Genomic DNA, 15,078 nt, shown 5'->3' with positions numbered 1-15,078 from the left:
AAGTAGCAGGCTAGTTGATGAGGTCTGAAGTAACAAGTAGTAGGTGGGTTTAGTTCACAGCCGTGGGCAAACTACGGCCCGCGGGCCGAATCCGGCCTGTTTGAAATGAATAAAACTAAAAAAAAAAGACTGTACCCTTTTATGTACTGATGTTTACTTTGAATTTATATTAGTTCACACAAACACTCCATCCATGCTTTTGTTCCTGCCCTCTGGTCCAGTTTAAGAATCCATTGTGGCCCTCGAGTCAAAAAGTTTGCCCACCCCTGGTTTAGGATAACTCAGCTAAGAAAACTTTTAAAACTGTTTAGTTTATAACTTTGTTATAGGTAATACATAAACTCATACAGCCTGCTTGAGTGCAGAATCAAATATACTACCAGAGATTTCTTTTTGTTTGTCCTCCCCATTATCTCAGCAAGACATAATTTGTTTCCTGGGTTTTTATTAATAAAAATCTTGTTAGTACTGATTGGACCTGAGCAGCATGATTGCTATACTATGTAGGTGCTTAGAAATTAAGCCAAAAACAAAGTACTGTAAACCATTTATGTTCTTTTGTTTGCTGTTTAGAATAGAGTGAAGAGAGGAAAGAACTATTTAGGAATTTATAACTTAAAGCAAAAAACTGTAGATACTCTTCTACCTCCAGAGTCCTGTTCTATGAATGTTCTGCTAAAGTGAACATTTATGTTTGTATTTACTTAAGCCATTAAAAAGTATGTTACTTGTCTACCTGGTGAAGAGTAAGGTTTTGTTATTTGGTTTCTTTATGTGAGAGTACTAGTGATTCTGATAAATCTTATAAGCAAAAATAAATGAAATTCTCAATTTTTTGACGTCACTTAGTTTTAACCTTACCTTTTGTCTATTTATTTAGTAAGTTAATAAAAATTTAAGGTAGGAAAAATCAATGCAAATATAAAGGAGCTAAATTTTATTCTCAGTGGGTAGTATAATTTATATTTTCCCAAGTGATGTTTTAGGAGTTATGTAGAGTTAATTGGGGTTTGTTGAGGGAAAGGAAGCATGCCTTTTAATAATATTCACATTGAAAAAAATGTCATGTTGATATTTATAACATTTTTAATTCCAAAACATATATAAGCACTAAAATGACTTATTTCAGTAACTCAATTTCTAATAATCTGATTTTATTCCAAATAGTCCTGAACCAGCTGCCTCTTCCATCCCCTTTACCTGCTACAACTACAAAGAGCCTTCTTTTTAATGCACGAATAGCAGAAGAGGTGAATTGCCTTTTGGCCTGTAGGGATGATAATTTGGTTTCACAGCTTGTCCATACCCTCAACCAGGTATCAACAGATCACATGTAAGTACAATCTAAAATAAAGTGAAAAGTTTTGTTCTTAATAAGAGAATCAGTAATCCTGGTTTTGCTTTTTATTTCAAAAAATTAGGTATATAGTTTATTGTTAAAATATAAAATATCCAAGTGAGAATATAGCCTCTGTGATGAGATATTAATTAGATTTAAGTAGGCCATAGTTACTTTGAGACAGTAGTTATGACCCATTTAGTTCTATAAAGATCATTTCAATACTTTGTCATAATCTTGAGATATCAATCAAGATGGATCTGTGCAGAAGTCTAAAGTTGCTCTTGAAGGTATCTCCCTTTTTCTTGTTATTGTTAGAGTGGTTAGAATTCCCAATTACTAGGGACAGTACTGCTAGCTTTATTTGGAGTAGGCTTACATGTTTTTCATGGGAAGTATGAGAAGAACTCAAGACTAACTCCATGGAAGGCTACTACAGAATTAGGGACTAATTTTCCCAAGGATTTATTGTACAATCTGAACAAAGGTGTGTGTTTTTACACAATAGACTATTAAAAATGATATAAACTTAAATTATATACTTATATAGACAATTTTGCACATAAGAATACTTGTTAAATTTTCCTTTTTATTGCAAAAGCAGTACGTACTTATATCTTAACAACGCAAAAGTGTATAAAAAGTTAAACCTCATCCTTATCCCACTGCACAGTGATACTCATGTATCTTTCCATCCTTTAGTTTTTTTTTATTTTTATTTTTAGATTTAAAGATTCATTATTTAGAGAAATGAGGATAAAGCACACGATAGTGGAAAGGTCTCTGCCTTTACTATTAGATGCAGTACCTACTTTAGGGCCAGTTTAAAACTGATAGCTCTGAGGTGAAATACTAAATATGAATTTAGCACTCAAGAAATTTAGCAATGTCTAAATACTACATCATTTGTTATACCTGTACATACTAAACATTTTTCACCAAATATTTTAAGAGATAAAGGGAAACAGTATAAACATAGTTATCATTTATTTTATGGAAAGCTACCTTAAGATTGCCCTTAGAAATTTGTTGAATCTAATCATTGGACACCATCTTTATAAATATTTTTTGTTAGATTTAATGAGTGGAACAGTGACATGCAGAATGTAAAATTTAAAATACTGAGTATATTTATCTTACATAGTTATGAATTTAATTTGTTACTTACTTTCAGGTTTATTGAAAATTGTGAATATGCTTAACCATTTGCTTTGGGGTTTTTCTTCCTCATGACTTTGAGAAAACAATATAAGATGAAAAAATTACATAATCTCTGGGTCTTGTCTTAATTAATGTGGCAATAGTATTTAATTCAGAAGACATTCTCAAAATGACTGACTCATATTCAGATGTTATGGAGAAAATCTATTCCAACCCCAAATTCCAACTTCTGTACATAATTGTCACTTCTATACCTTATTATTATTATTTTGAATAGTTTATTTACTTAATTTACGTTTTCATTGATATCTTAGAAAGAGAGGAAGGGAGGGAGAGAGAAACACCAACCGATTGCTCTCTCAGCTATGCACCCTGATCAGGGACCGAACGTGCAACCTGGGCATGTGCCCTGACTGGGAATCAAACCAGCAACCTTTTGGTGCAAGGGATGACGCTTAACCAACAGCCACTTCGGCCAGCGCTATTTTGAATAGTTTAGAATAGACTGTTCTCTGCTTTGAAAGTGATGTGAAAATCCTTAAACTCATAGTTTCATAAAGTATGTTTTGGGCTTTTTTTTTTTTCTGTTTAAAATAGAAGGGAAAAAAGGTTATCCTAAAGAACCCTCCTTTGTCATTTTTTATCATTCTGTTTCTTCCAGGAATAGCATCTTCAAAAATCCATCAAATTGTTAGACATACTTGTGTGATTTGTTTTTCTTGATTTTTGTCTCAGCCTTTTCTGAATTTCATTCGTGAATTGGTATCTAACTAATGTAGAATAGGAAATTCTTAAGCAATCACTGTTTTAATTTTTGATATTTATTTTTTCAATGCCAGAGAGTTGAAAGATAATCTTGGCAGTGATGATCCAGAAGGCGACATACCAGTCTTGTTGCAGGCCGTCCTGGCAAGGAGTCCTAACGTTTTCAGGGAGAAAAGTATGCAGAACAAATATGTACAAAGTGGTGAGGTTCATAATAATTGAATTTTTGAGTATATTTTTTTATGGATCCATATCAGAACTTGTTTAACATGTAATACTTAAATTGAAGTGTCTCCTTTAACAAGCTAGCCTGTTACCTGTGAATGCTGTATTTATACCTTGAATCCAGCCAAGAAGCTAAATGGATATTAATATTCTTACAGTTTAATATACAACTAAATTTCTTGAAAGTTAGACCAAGTTTAAGGTGTATTTTGTTAGATAATTTCAGAATGTATTAGTTTACTCAATCTAAGAGCTTTAGGAATTTGTTTTAGAAAATTGTATACTTGGTATGAAAGAAGTCTTTTCATTAATCAAACAATAAAAATATTTGCAGAGCTTTTCAACATGCAGTACATGTATAAATAATTATACCAGGTATTAGTTTCATTGTTGATGGTGATTACATTTATGGCTATGTAGTGTTTGGTTTTATACTTCTGTTTCTTAGCAATGAAAAAATGGGTTTATGACAAGTTATTATTAAGGAAAAACTATTTATAATAAACATTATAAAAGTCATAAAAATATGATGTCCAACAGAGGTACAATTTTTATGTACTCTAGGTGCCCTTTGAGTTAGAAGCATTGTTCCAGTCTGAAGCTTATTGAATTTGTCAAGCCCAAATACTTGCATGGCTCTTGAGACTAAAATAGTCAGAAGGCAATAGTTTAGACAACTCAAGAAGGTTTAACTTAATTGATTAATCATATTCACGAATATTGCCAGATTTATTATTAAGCTATGGAACACATGATTTAGTATTGAATTTGAATTGGAAGAGAAAGCTCAAAAGTTGGAATTTAGCCTATAAACAAAGGAAAACACTTTAGTATTACTGGTAGACTTTGAGGTGATTTGAGCCCTCATTTCACTCAACCACTGTCTTAGGCTAGAATCCCTTCTGTGGTATTCCTGGCAGATGAACACATAGCTTCTGTTTCAGTGTTTCTGGGGAAAGGCACTTTTCACATCAAAAGCAGGAAATGAAATTGGGGAATATAATGTGATGTTCGAAGCATCCAAAAAGATAGGCTATGCATATCATAAGAAAGTTCAGGGTTGATGATGGATTTTATCTTTGATTTTCAAATGTCTAAATAACTGAGTTTTTCTTATCTCCTATATAACAAAGTGACATTTGTGCAACAATTGAAGGAACAGTGTCTAGCTTGAAAAAAAATTTGAGAATCTGAAAGCTACCCCTACATTTTCTCTCATTAATCAAATATTTATTTAAACTTTAATATGTGGCAAAAAACTATTGTGGAAGAAATAATAGGATCATTCTGCTCTGCATCAAAAGATTTGCAGATGGATTGCAGCAGCTAAAACTTTGGGCCCCTAAATAAAATACTTTAAAAAACCTAGGTCTGTAAAAAGAAAATAATAATTTTAAAATATTTTTAAAAAACCTACATCTGAATCATAATGAAACAGATAGTGTTGTGAAATTAAGCTCCTAAGGATGGGAGATGTATATAATAAAGTAATCCATTTAATAGAAAACTACCCTAAGACCTATTGTAGAAGGAAGTGTGTAGTATTTGATCAGGGGTTAGGGTTACTCTTTTTTCTTTTTTTAAAAAAATTTCATATCATTAGTTTTTTGTTTGTTTGTATTGATTTCAGAGAGAAAGGGAGTGGGAGAGATATAAACATCAATGATGAGAGAGAATCATTGATTGGCTGCCTCATGCACGCCCCACATTCAGGATCAAGCCCACAACCCAAGTATGTGCCCTTGCCCGGAATTGAACCTGGGACCTTGCAGTCCATAGGCCGGCGCTCTATCCACCAAACCAAACCGGCTAGGGCCAGAGTGACTTCTAAAAGTTCTTTTCAAATTCTAAGGCTAAATGATGGGACTTTAAGCAAGTAAAAATTTAAAAAATTTTTAAATTTAATCTGTTCTTAGATTAATTATATAGTAAAAGTATATTTATGTTTTTGAAAGAACAATGATTTAAATCATTTAAAGGCTACTTCTAGAAGAAAATAATATGTTTACCATCTTTGTGTGTGTTGTTTAGGAATGATGATGTCTCAATATAAACTTTCTCAGAATTCCATGCACAGTAGTCCTGCATCTTCCAATTATCAACAAACCACTATCTCACATAGCCCCTCCAGGTAATTTATATAATGTTTTCTACGTTGAATGTGCTTGTGAATATACAGTGTATACATACATTTAGGTGATGGTGAATTGTATATAGTTAAGAAATTAAAATGCTTAGTCTTAAATATTAACCTATATGAACATTTCCCTTATAATGTTATATGTGGAAATGCTGTAATATACTGATTGAAGTTGCTATCATTTTAGTAACTTGATTTCATTAAGACAAAATAATGTGTTAACGTAACCAGTGTGTTTTAGATAAATAAGAAAATTTATAGAGTTGAACTTGGGCAGCATGGCTTTATATATCTTAAACAGATGGATATTTTTATGCAAGTAATATAAATGAATTATCTCAATTTTTTCAAACTATTCTAACTCCTGGATTATGATCTGTGAATGATTTTTGTATATCTGACTATTTTTCAAATTTTTTCTGTTTGCATAGGTTGTATTTTAGACAAATTAGAGTTTGGAAAATTACATGACAGTGAAATTTCAAGGAATAGCATGTTTATTTTATTTCCTTATGTTGTTTATTTGGATTTTGGGTTTTAGCCGGTTTGTGCCACCACAGACAAGCTCTGGGAACAGATTTATGCCACAACAAAATAGCCCAGTGCCTAGTCCATATGCCCCACAAAGCCCTGCAGGATACATGCCATATTCCCATCCTTCAAGTTACACAACACATCCACAGATGCAGCAAGGTAAGAAAGTCAGTTGTTTATTTAAAGGGAATACCTGTTATTTCAAGCAAATTCATTTCTTTTGTAATTTTTAAAACACAAACTAAACTATACTGTATACTTATTTATCAATAAATATTTTTCTTAAGATATGGCTTACATTATTTTTTAAAAATGTGTTACATTTATCATTTGGAAATTCATTTGGAAGATAAAAGGATCAGTGTCATTTTGACTCTCTGGGTTAGGTTTTTAATACAACTGAGTATATCTAGTTATGAAATTAGGAACTGCTTTTTAATTGGCCTTTTTACATGGCACTAAGCCAATGAAAATTTACATTTTAATTGATAAAGTATATATAGTGTGAAAATTTTACTATAAAGTAGATACAGTACAAAAAGAGGAAAATTAATAATCTTAGGTGCAAAAACTTCTGGGATTAGATTACTAGTTCTCTGTTGAAGGCAAATATTGATAATATGATTTCTTTTTTTAAGGTTATATTGCATTAGAATGTATTGAAATGGCTACTAAGTGATTTCTAATTAGTATACATTTATTTGTACTTTTTTGGAGAAATTTTTTAAAGTACAAAGATAAAACAGACATCTATGATTTTGTCCCCCATAATTAACAGCAAATTTTTAACATTTGCAGTCATTAGTTCTATGTATATTCTTATTTTTTATTATGTATGAGGTCAAAATTTTCTTCATTTATTAACTCTCTAACTATAAGCTTTAAACTTAGTCATCTATCAAAACAGCCAACTTCTGATTTTCCAAAGTCATGTAATGAAATACTAGGTTGAAACTATTTTATACACCAACTCAAGGAAAAATTAGTAGGCAAATCAAACATTTGGAATAGATACCTTCAAATTTACAGAATTTAGTGTGAGTGCTGAACATAAGTATGTATCTATGTATGTATGTAGGCTCTTGATACTTGTGAAGTAGTATATTCTGGCACACGTAGGTATGAGGGACATTTTAAGTGTCATTAATAGGACACATTTGTTGCCCATGGAAATGTCCACATAAGTATGTGTAGGAAGGAACATTGGTTTTTACTCTGAATACTGGGGGGTTTTTTTAGCAAGATGAAACCAACTTTTTTAGAAGAATAAGTTCAAATCACAAAATCGAGAGTAATATAGTTTAAGGGCCTGTTCAGTAATGTATTGTTTCTTGGAAATTCTCAGACACTTGAGTAACTAAAAATGGAATTCAGAGATTAGGCCCACTCAGATATTAAAATTATTATAAAGTAGAGGCCCGATGCACGAAATTCATGCAAGGGGCTCGGCCCTCGCAACCGCAGCGGTTGCCTCAGCCCTCACAGCCCTGGCGTTGTCCGGAAGGTCATCCATACGGAGCCGTCCAGTCTAATTAGAATATTACGCTTTTATTATTATAGATAGGAAAATTTATTGTGGTAAGGAACAAATGGATAGATAAATGGAACAGGAAAGACTTCAGAATGAGGCAAATATATAAGGGAGTTTAGGGTACGTGCAAGGTAGCATTTAAAACACTTTTTCAATTTTACATTATAAAAAATTTAACGCTGCAGAAAAGTTGAAAGATGAGCACAGTGAACCCACTCAGAAACAGGTATTATGAATTTTTGCCCTTAAATACATCTAAAAAGAATCTTATAGCATACCAACTGTAATCATTTACCCTAAAATTATTAAGAACAGTTCTATTGTATCATCTAGTCTGCCTTCAATTTTCATGACAATTTTCATTTCTACATGATAGTTTTTTTGTCATTCATAACCTTTATCTTCTTTCCCCCGCCCCCCTAAATCACCTAAGGATATTTTTATTGAATTTTATTTCTATTTTTATTTTTTTGAGAGAGAGGAGAGGGGAGGGAGAAGTGTTGTGTTGATGTGAAAGAGAAAAATTGATCAGTTCCTCCTGTATGTTCCCCAACTGGGGATCGAAAATCTAAGAAAGTAAAGAGTTATGCCATCTTCCTTGATGGAAGAACTCAATAGGGTAAAGATTGGAATTTTTTTCAAATCTATAAATTTAATACCATACTAATAAAAATTCCAAGCAGGGTTTTTGTGCAATCTAAGCTGCCTCTAAAAATTTATTTGAAAGAATAAAAATTCAAGAATAGGTAAGATTATTTTGTGATGGAATGAGATGTAGCTTGATCTAGTAGAAATCAAGATTTATTGTAATATTGGTCAAGGCATGGAAGAGCAGAACATCTCAAAGTGCAATTTGATAAAGAGTTCAGGAACATACTCATGAACAAATGGAACTTAATACATATTGTATTATATCTTAATGGAGAAAGAATGGTATTTTACTAAATGATACTGAGGCAGTTATCCATATGGAAAAAGTAAAATTGGGATTCCTATCTCACACCACCCATAAAACTAAATTTTATATGAATTAAAGACCTAAGAGTGAAAAAATAAAATTGTAAAACTTTACAAATAAAATATAGGAAACTATATTTTTAAGATATATTAAGGAAGGATTCTGAATGGCCAACACCTATGAGAAGATGCTTGGCTTAACTGTTAATCAAGGATGCAGATGTAAGTGACAGAGTCATTTCTGATCCACAGATAGACAGAAATTGTTGGCAAGGATATAGAGCAGTAGGAACTGTCATATACTACCAGTGAACTACAAATGGACATAAGTAATTTGGAAAGCTATTTGTTAATATTTGGTAGGATTTAGAAATGGACATATCTAGCCCTGGCCGGTGTGGCTCACTTGGTTGAGCATCATCCCATGCATCTAAAGGTTGCAGGTTCCATTTCCTGTCAGAACACATGCCCAGGTTGCAGGTTTCATCCCTGGTCAGGGTGTGTACGGAAGGAAACCAATCGATGGCTCTCTCACATCGATATTTCTCTCTCCCTTCTTCTCCCTCTCCTCTCTCTCTCTTTGCCTTCTTTTCTATTTAAAATCATTAAAAACATTTTTTTAAATGGACATATCCAGCAATTTCACTTCTTGATACATTTGTAAAAAACAAAAACGGTATATACAAGAATATACATTACAGCATTATGACAACAAAAAGCAGTCTAAACATCTAACATACGAATGGATAAATTGCCTGGCCAGTGTGGTTCAGTGGTTGAGTGTCAATCCATGAACCAGGAGGTCATGGTTCAATTCCCCGCCAGGGCAGGTGTCCGGGTTGCAGGCTCAATCCCTAGTAGGGGGCATGCAGGAGGCAGCCGATCAAAGATACTCTCGCATCATTGATGTTTCTGTTCTCTCTCCCTCTTCCTTCCTCTCTGAAATAAAAAATAAAGAATGGATAAATTATGTACATTATTCAGAATATATATAATATTTGAAAATAAATGAATTTGAAACTACATGTATAAAACTGGATAAATTTCAAAATATTGAATTTAAAAGCAGGTTCCAGAAGTATATGTACATATACCATTTATGTAAAGTCATAATGTAAAAGCAATGTTAGATATTTAGGAATACATTCATAGCAAAGATGTAAAGAAATAGGTAGAGTGAACTCTGAAATATGTTACTTTTAGGACGGAAGGCAAAGGGAATAGAGAAGAATATGCTGATATATGGAGACCTTCAGCCATATCTAATGTTTTGCTTCTTTTCAAAAATACATTCATGTGCCACTTAACAGTGGGGATGATTTCTGAGAAATGCACTATTAGGCCATTTCATCATCGAGTGTATTTACACAAACTTAGATTGTGTAGCCTACTATTTAAGCTACTTGGTGTAGCCTATTGCTACTATGCTACAAAGCTGTACAGCATGTTACTGTACTGAATACTGTTGGCAATTATAACATCACGTGAGGCCCAATGCAGAAATTCGTGCATGGGTGGGGTCCAGCCGGCCTGCCCTAATGGGAGCCTCGCCGGCGGGGGGTGAGGCAGTGCGGGAGGTTGGCCGACCCTGCCCCCGATGGGTGTGGGGGAGCCGATCAGGGGTGGAGCAGGCCAGGGGGAGGGACCGCAGGAGTTTGGGGCTGCCCATCGGGGCCCCTCCCTGGCCGGTTGGCCGCTGCAGTGTGCATCATAGCGACTGGTCGTTACAGTCATTTCATCATTCCAGTCACTTGGCTTTTATATATATATATATATATAAATGATAAATATAGGTTTGTTTACACCAGCTTCACCACAAACATATAAGTAATGCTTTGCACTGCAACATTATGATGGCTACAATGTTACAACATCACTAGGTGATAGGAATTTTTCAGCTCTATTATATAATCTTATGGAACCATCATCATATATGCAGTCCTTTGTTGTTTCAAACCTCCTTATGATGTGCATGACTGTAGATCTGAATTATATGATCAGGCTTAACTGTTAATTAAGGATACAGTTAAGATTTGATCAGGCTCTGAAGAGTTAGTACATGAGTGCTCGTTATATTATTCTCTGTAATTTATGTATGTTTAAAATATTTCTTGTGAACAGTTATTGTCCTCTAAGAATTTTAACAGTTTATAAAGCTTTCTTTTATTTTTATTAATTTCAGCATCGGTATCAAGTCCCATTGTTGCAGGTGGTTTGAGAAACATACATGATAATAAAGTTTCTGGTCCGTTGTCTGGCAGTTCAGCTAATCATCATGGTGATAATCCTAGACATGGCTCAAGCGATGACTACCTACACATGGTGCACAGGCTAAGTAGTGACGTATGTAATATATTAGTTGTAATTAAGGTAATAAAGTAGTTCTAATATTTGTTTCATAACCTAGTACTTTAATTCCATAATTTTAAGGATAGCTACTGTATATCAAGGATTATGCCAGGTCTGAGAATCTGGCTATGAACAATATGGTTCCAGTATGTAACCACAGAGCTTAGTCTAGAGCTCGGTTGGTAAACTGGCCAGTAGTCTGACTCACAAACTAAAAATGGTTTTTACATTTTCAAAAAATTTGAAAACAACAATAACAAAAAACATTATGTGACAGAAACTATATGTGGCCTAAAAACCTGAAGTATTTATTAATCTGTTTCTTTATAGAAAATATTAGCCAACTCCTGGTCTAGAGGTTTAGTTTCTTAATGAAGAAATACAATTTTATTTTTAAATATATGCTCACACAAAAATGTTCTCTTATATGTTTACACTAATAAGAACCTTACTTATTAGTACTTAGATCTTTTTTCCCCTAAGACCTTTATAAAACTTTTTCCTTGGAATTTAATGTTGCTTTGATGAAATTAAAATAATACACATTATGGAAATTTGTCTTGTTATTGTTTTGGTGTTATTATCACAAAAGTTACATGTATCTAAGGTAATACCAGAGGTGACAGTGGATGCTGCTCTCAAGAAATGTACATTCTGATAGGGTGTTCACAGCTCCTTTTGTAGAAATAGCAAACAAAAGTGGAGTGTACTAGTAATACCCGTTTTCTTATTCATTGCCATGCGTAGGCTGTTGATTCTTTTGGATACACTTTCAATTCTTCTAAGATATACCACGAAGAAAACAGGAAAGTGCAGAAGAATTATGCTTTTGAATTGGTACCAACACTTTACCTGTCAGTAATTTATGTCTTTTATTGGTTCTCTTTAAGATTTCTATAAAGCTTCTCCTATCATTCAAGATACAAATTTTATACTCTATTCTTAGGATGGAGATTCTTCAACATTGAGGAATGCTGCATCTTTTCCATTGAGGTCTCCACAGTCAGTATGCTCCCCTGCTGGAAGTGATGGAACTCCTAAAGGTATTATTGTAACTAAAATTACAGTCAGCATTTCATATTTCAAGTTAATTATAACAACTCAGACATTGTAATTCAGAATACCAAAAACTATTCTCTTGTTTTTCATTTATTGGAGGAAAAAAACGAATCTGTCCTTACCCCCTATAAACTATTGAGAGTGTCTTTAGATATATACAGTATCATACTCACTGGATTTTGAAAGGGTGAACTGGAGAACAAGATTTATATCCAGTGATCTTTACAAATCACAAATTTCTTACCTCACTTAAACATTTGAAATTATCCTTCAGCTTTCTCTAATCTCTGCACTCCAGCCACATACCCCACACAAAAAAACTTTATTTCACATCGAATCTGCCATTTTTCTCTTACTTCTTTCATGGATTTTTTTTCTTAATTAGCTCCCCTCTCTGCTCTCTTAATTCTCAAAATTTCCATTATTAAACTTAATCTTTCACTTTACTTTTTTTCTTAACTCTCTTACTCAATTTTGGCAACAGCATTGATTACTTTCCCTAACAGGATTCCCAAGTCAGATTTATGTATTATGGAAACCACTTAAATATTTATATACTTAAACAGTAAAATCTTAATTTAAGACAAGTCTAGGTTTAAGTTATTTTTATAAAACACTTGCATCTTAACCAACTTTTATAATTTCCTATGGATTTTAAACTTTTAATATTCTAATGGCAAGAAATATATTGTATACATTATTCAGATATAATTATGCTTTCATTTCTGAAGTATAACGATGTTATTTTCCCTCATCAGCTAGTTAACTAAAAGTTTTGCATTTGATTAGCATTTTAAAACCTCTTATATAGCATTTGTTAATTTAATGGTATCTGGACTGAAGATATTTTTATTGAGCCTTGAAATTTGTTAAACTTGCATAGTTTTCTAATAAGAAGCTAAAGAGAGGATGATGTTAAGTGGAGAGGCATAGAGAACACCACATAAAAGCATGAATCGATACTTTACCAACAGTTTGTGAAGTTAATGAAGACTAATTATAATTTTTCCCACTTAATTTTCTTATGTGAGTATTCAATTGACTGTAGTCAGTAGGATTAATTTTTAATTTGACAAACTTACTTTTACTTCAGATATGTCCATTTTTTCTAGATGATCAGTGGAATAGTAAAGATTATCATACCAGAATATTTGTGTTATATTGTCTTTAGAAACAAGGAACTCATTTGTCATTTTCAAGCTAACTATTTATATTTTACTGGCACAAAATTAGAAATAATACTGGTATGGAAAATGATAGCCATACTTGGATTGAAACCTGGATCATCTCCCAGCAAGCTAACAGACCATAGTGGGACAAGTCTTTAAGCTTTCTTTTTGTATTTTGTAAATAAGTAGCTTGGATTAGATAATTTCCTAATATTTTTCCTAGCATCACTCATAATTTACTAGAGGCCCGAAGCACGAAATTCATGCAAGGGTCTCGGCCCTCGCGGCCCCAGCTTCGTCCGGAAGGTCATTTGGCTGTCGGGTCTAATTAGCATATTATGCTTTTATTATAGATTATTTCTATCACAATATAAGAAAATGTAAAATTATCATAACTATTCATTCCTCCATGTTGAAATGTTTTTCTAGGGTCAAGACCACCATTAATCCTACAATCTCAGCCTTTACCTTGTTCATCACCTCGAGATGTTCCACCAGATATCTTGCTAGATTCTCCAGAAAGAAAACAAAAGAAGCAAAAGAAAATGAAATTAGGCAAGGATGAAAAAGACCAGAATGAGAAAGCTGCAATGTATGATATCATTAGTTCTCCATCCAAGGACTCTACTAAACTTACATTAAGACTTTCTCGTGTAAGGTCTTCAGACATGGATCAGCAAGAGGATATGCTTTCTGGTATGGAAAATAGCAATGTTTCAGAAAATGATATTCCTTTTAATGTGCAGTACCCAGGACAGACTTCAAAAACACCCATTACTCCACAGGATGTAAACCGCCCACTAAATGCTGCTCAGTGTTTGTCGCAGCAAGAACAAACAGCATTCCTTCCAGCAAATCAAGTGCCTGTTTTACAACAGAACACTTCAGTTGCTACCAAACAGCCCCAGACTTCTGTGGTACAGAATCAGCAACAGGTATCACAACAGGGACCTATATACGATGAAGTGGAATTGGATGCATGGGCTGAAATTGAGCGAATAGAGAGAGAATCAGCTATTGAAAGGGAGCGCTTTTCAAAAGAAGTTCAAGATAAAGGTAAAATAAACTCATTACTACCACTTCTTACTCTGGGCAAATATAATGTCAAAATATTTTTAAGTTACTCTTACTTTCCTCATTATATTTTATAATTCTTTGTTTCTCTCTTCTATATTTTTATTACTAATGCTCGTACCTCAAATTAACTTCTTAATTTCATTTTTATCTGAAACAATTGAGATTTGGTAATTCTGTAATACAGATCCATCACCTATTATGTACCAAGTGATTTTATTGGTGCTTGTCTTCTAAAGCATTTTTATATCTCATGCATTGTTCACAAGTTAGGTTAATATAGTTTTGTATTTTCACCTTTTTTTATTTGCTAAAACAAGGTTAACTGCTATAGAATTATTTTGAATCGGTTACTTAAGAAAAGTTTGTATGTATGCTTATTCTACAACTAGAGTCCCGATGCACAAAATTCATGCCAGGGGCTCAGCCCTCGAAGCCGCAGTGGCTTGCCTTGGCCCTCGCAGCCCCGGCTTCATCCGGAAGGTCATTTGGCTGTCTGGTCTAATTAGCATATTACGCTTTTATTGTTATAGATTAGATGTTTTACGTGGTTTTTCTACCATCTCCTTATTATGTGACTTTTTTCTAATAAAAATTATGAAAAGAATTTTAAGTTAATATTAAATAAGAAACCTTCAGGATCAAAGATCTTTGGTTTGTAATTACAGATAAGTGTTCCCTTTTGTCTGACTAGTATATTAGGATGGAGTTTCAAGACACATGTTCTATGAGTTTGTGGACTTTTTTTTACTGCTTACTAAATAATTATAATCAA

The 15,078-nt window shown here is 33.2% G+C and overlaps 1 protein-coding gene across 4 annotated transcripts in view; it reads left to right on the top strand.

Moving 5' to 3' along the window:
- The window catches only part of NIPBL (NIPBL cohesin loading factor), a 187,377-nt gene that overhangs the window by 76,146 nt on the left and 96,153 nt on the right, over positions 1-15,078 (top strand). For all 4 annotated transcript variants that reach the window (XM_070411818.1, XM_070411820.1, XM_070411817.1 and 1 more), the window contains exons 3-9: positions 1,168-1,333; positions 3,340-3,467; positions 5,522-5,621; positions 6,172-6,323; positions 10,835-10,995; positions 11,948-12,044; positions 13,659-14,285. In XM_070411818.1, the coding sequence (XP_070267919.1) occupies positions 1,168-1,333; positions 3,340-3,467; positions 5,522-5,621; positions 6,172-6,323; positions 10,835-10,995; positions 11,948-12,044; positions 13,659-14,285 (1,431 nt within the window). The remainder of the gene's footprint in view (positions 1-1,167; positions 1,334-3,339; positions 3,468-5,521; positions 5,622-6,171; positions 6,324-10,834; positions 10,996-11,947; positions 12,045-13,658; positions 14,286-15,078) is intronic.

This window comes from Myotis yumanensis, unplaced genomic scaffold (genome assembly GCF_028538775.1).
Source record: "Myotis yumanensis isolate MYYU_CA2020_CCGP unplaced genomic scaffold, mMyoYum1.0.hap1 SCAF_4, whole genome shotgun sequence".
In the NCBI taxonomy this organism is placed as follows: Eukaryota; Metazoa; Chordata; class Mammalia; order Chiroptera; family Vespertilionidae; genus Myotis; species Myotis yumanensis.
This window is presented reverse-complemented; position numbering and strand designations above follow the sequence as displayed.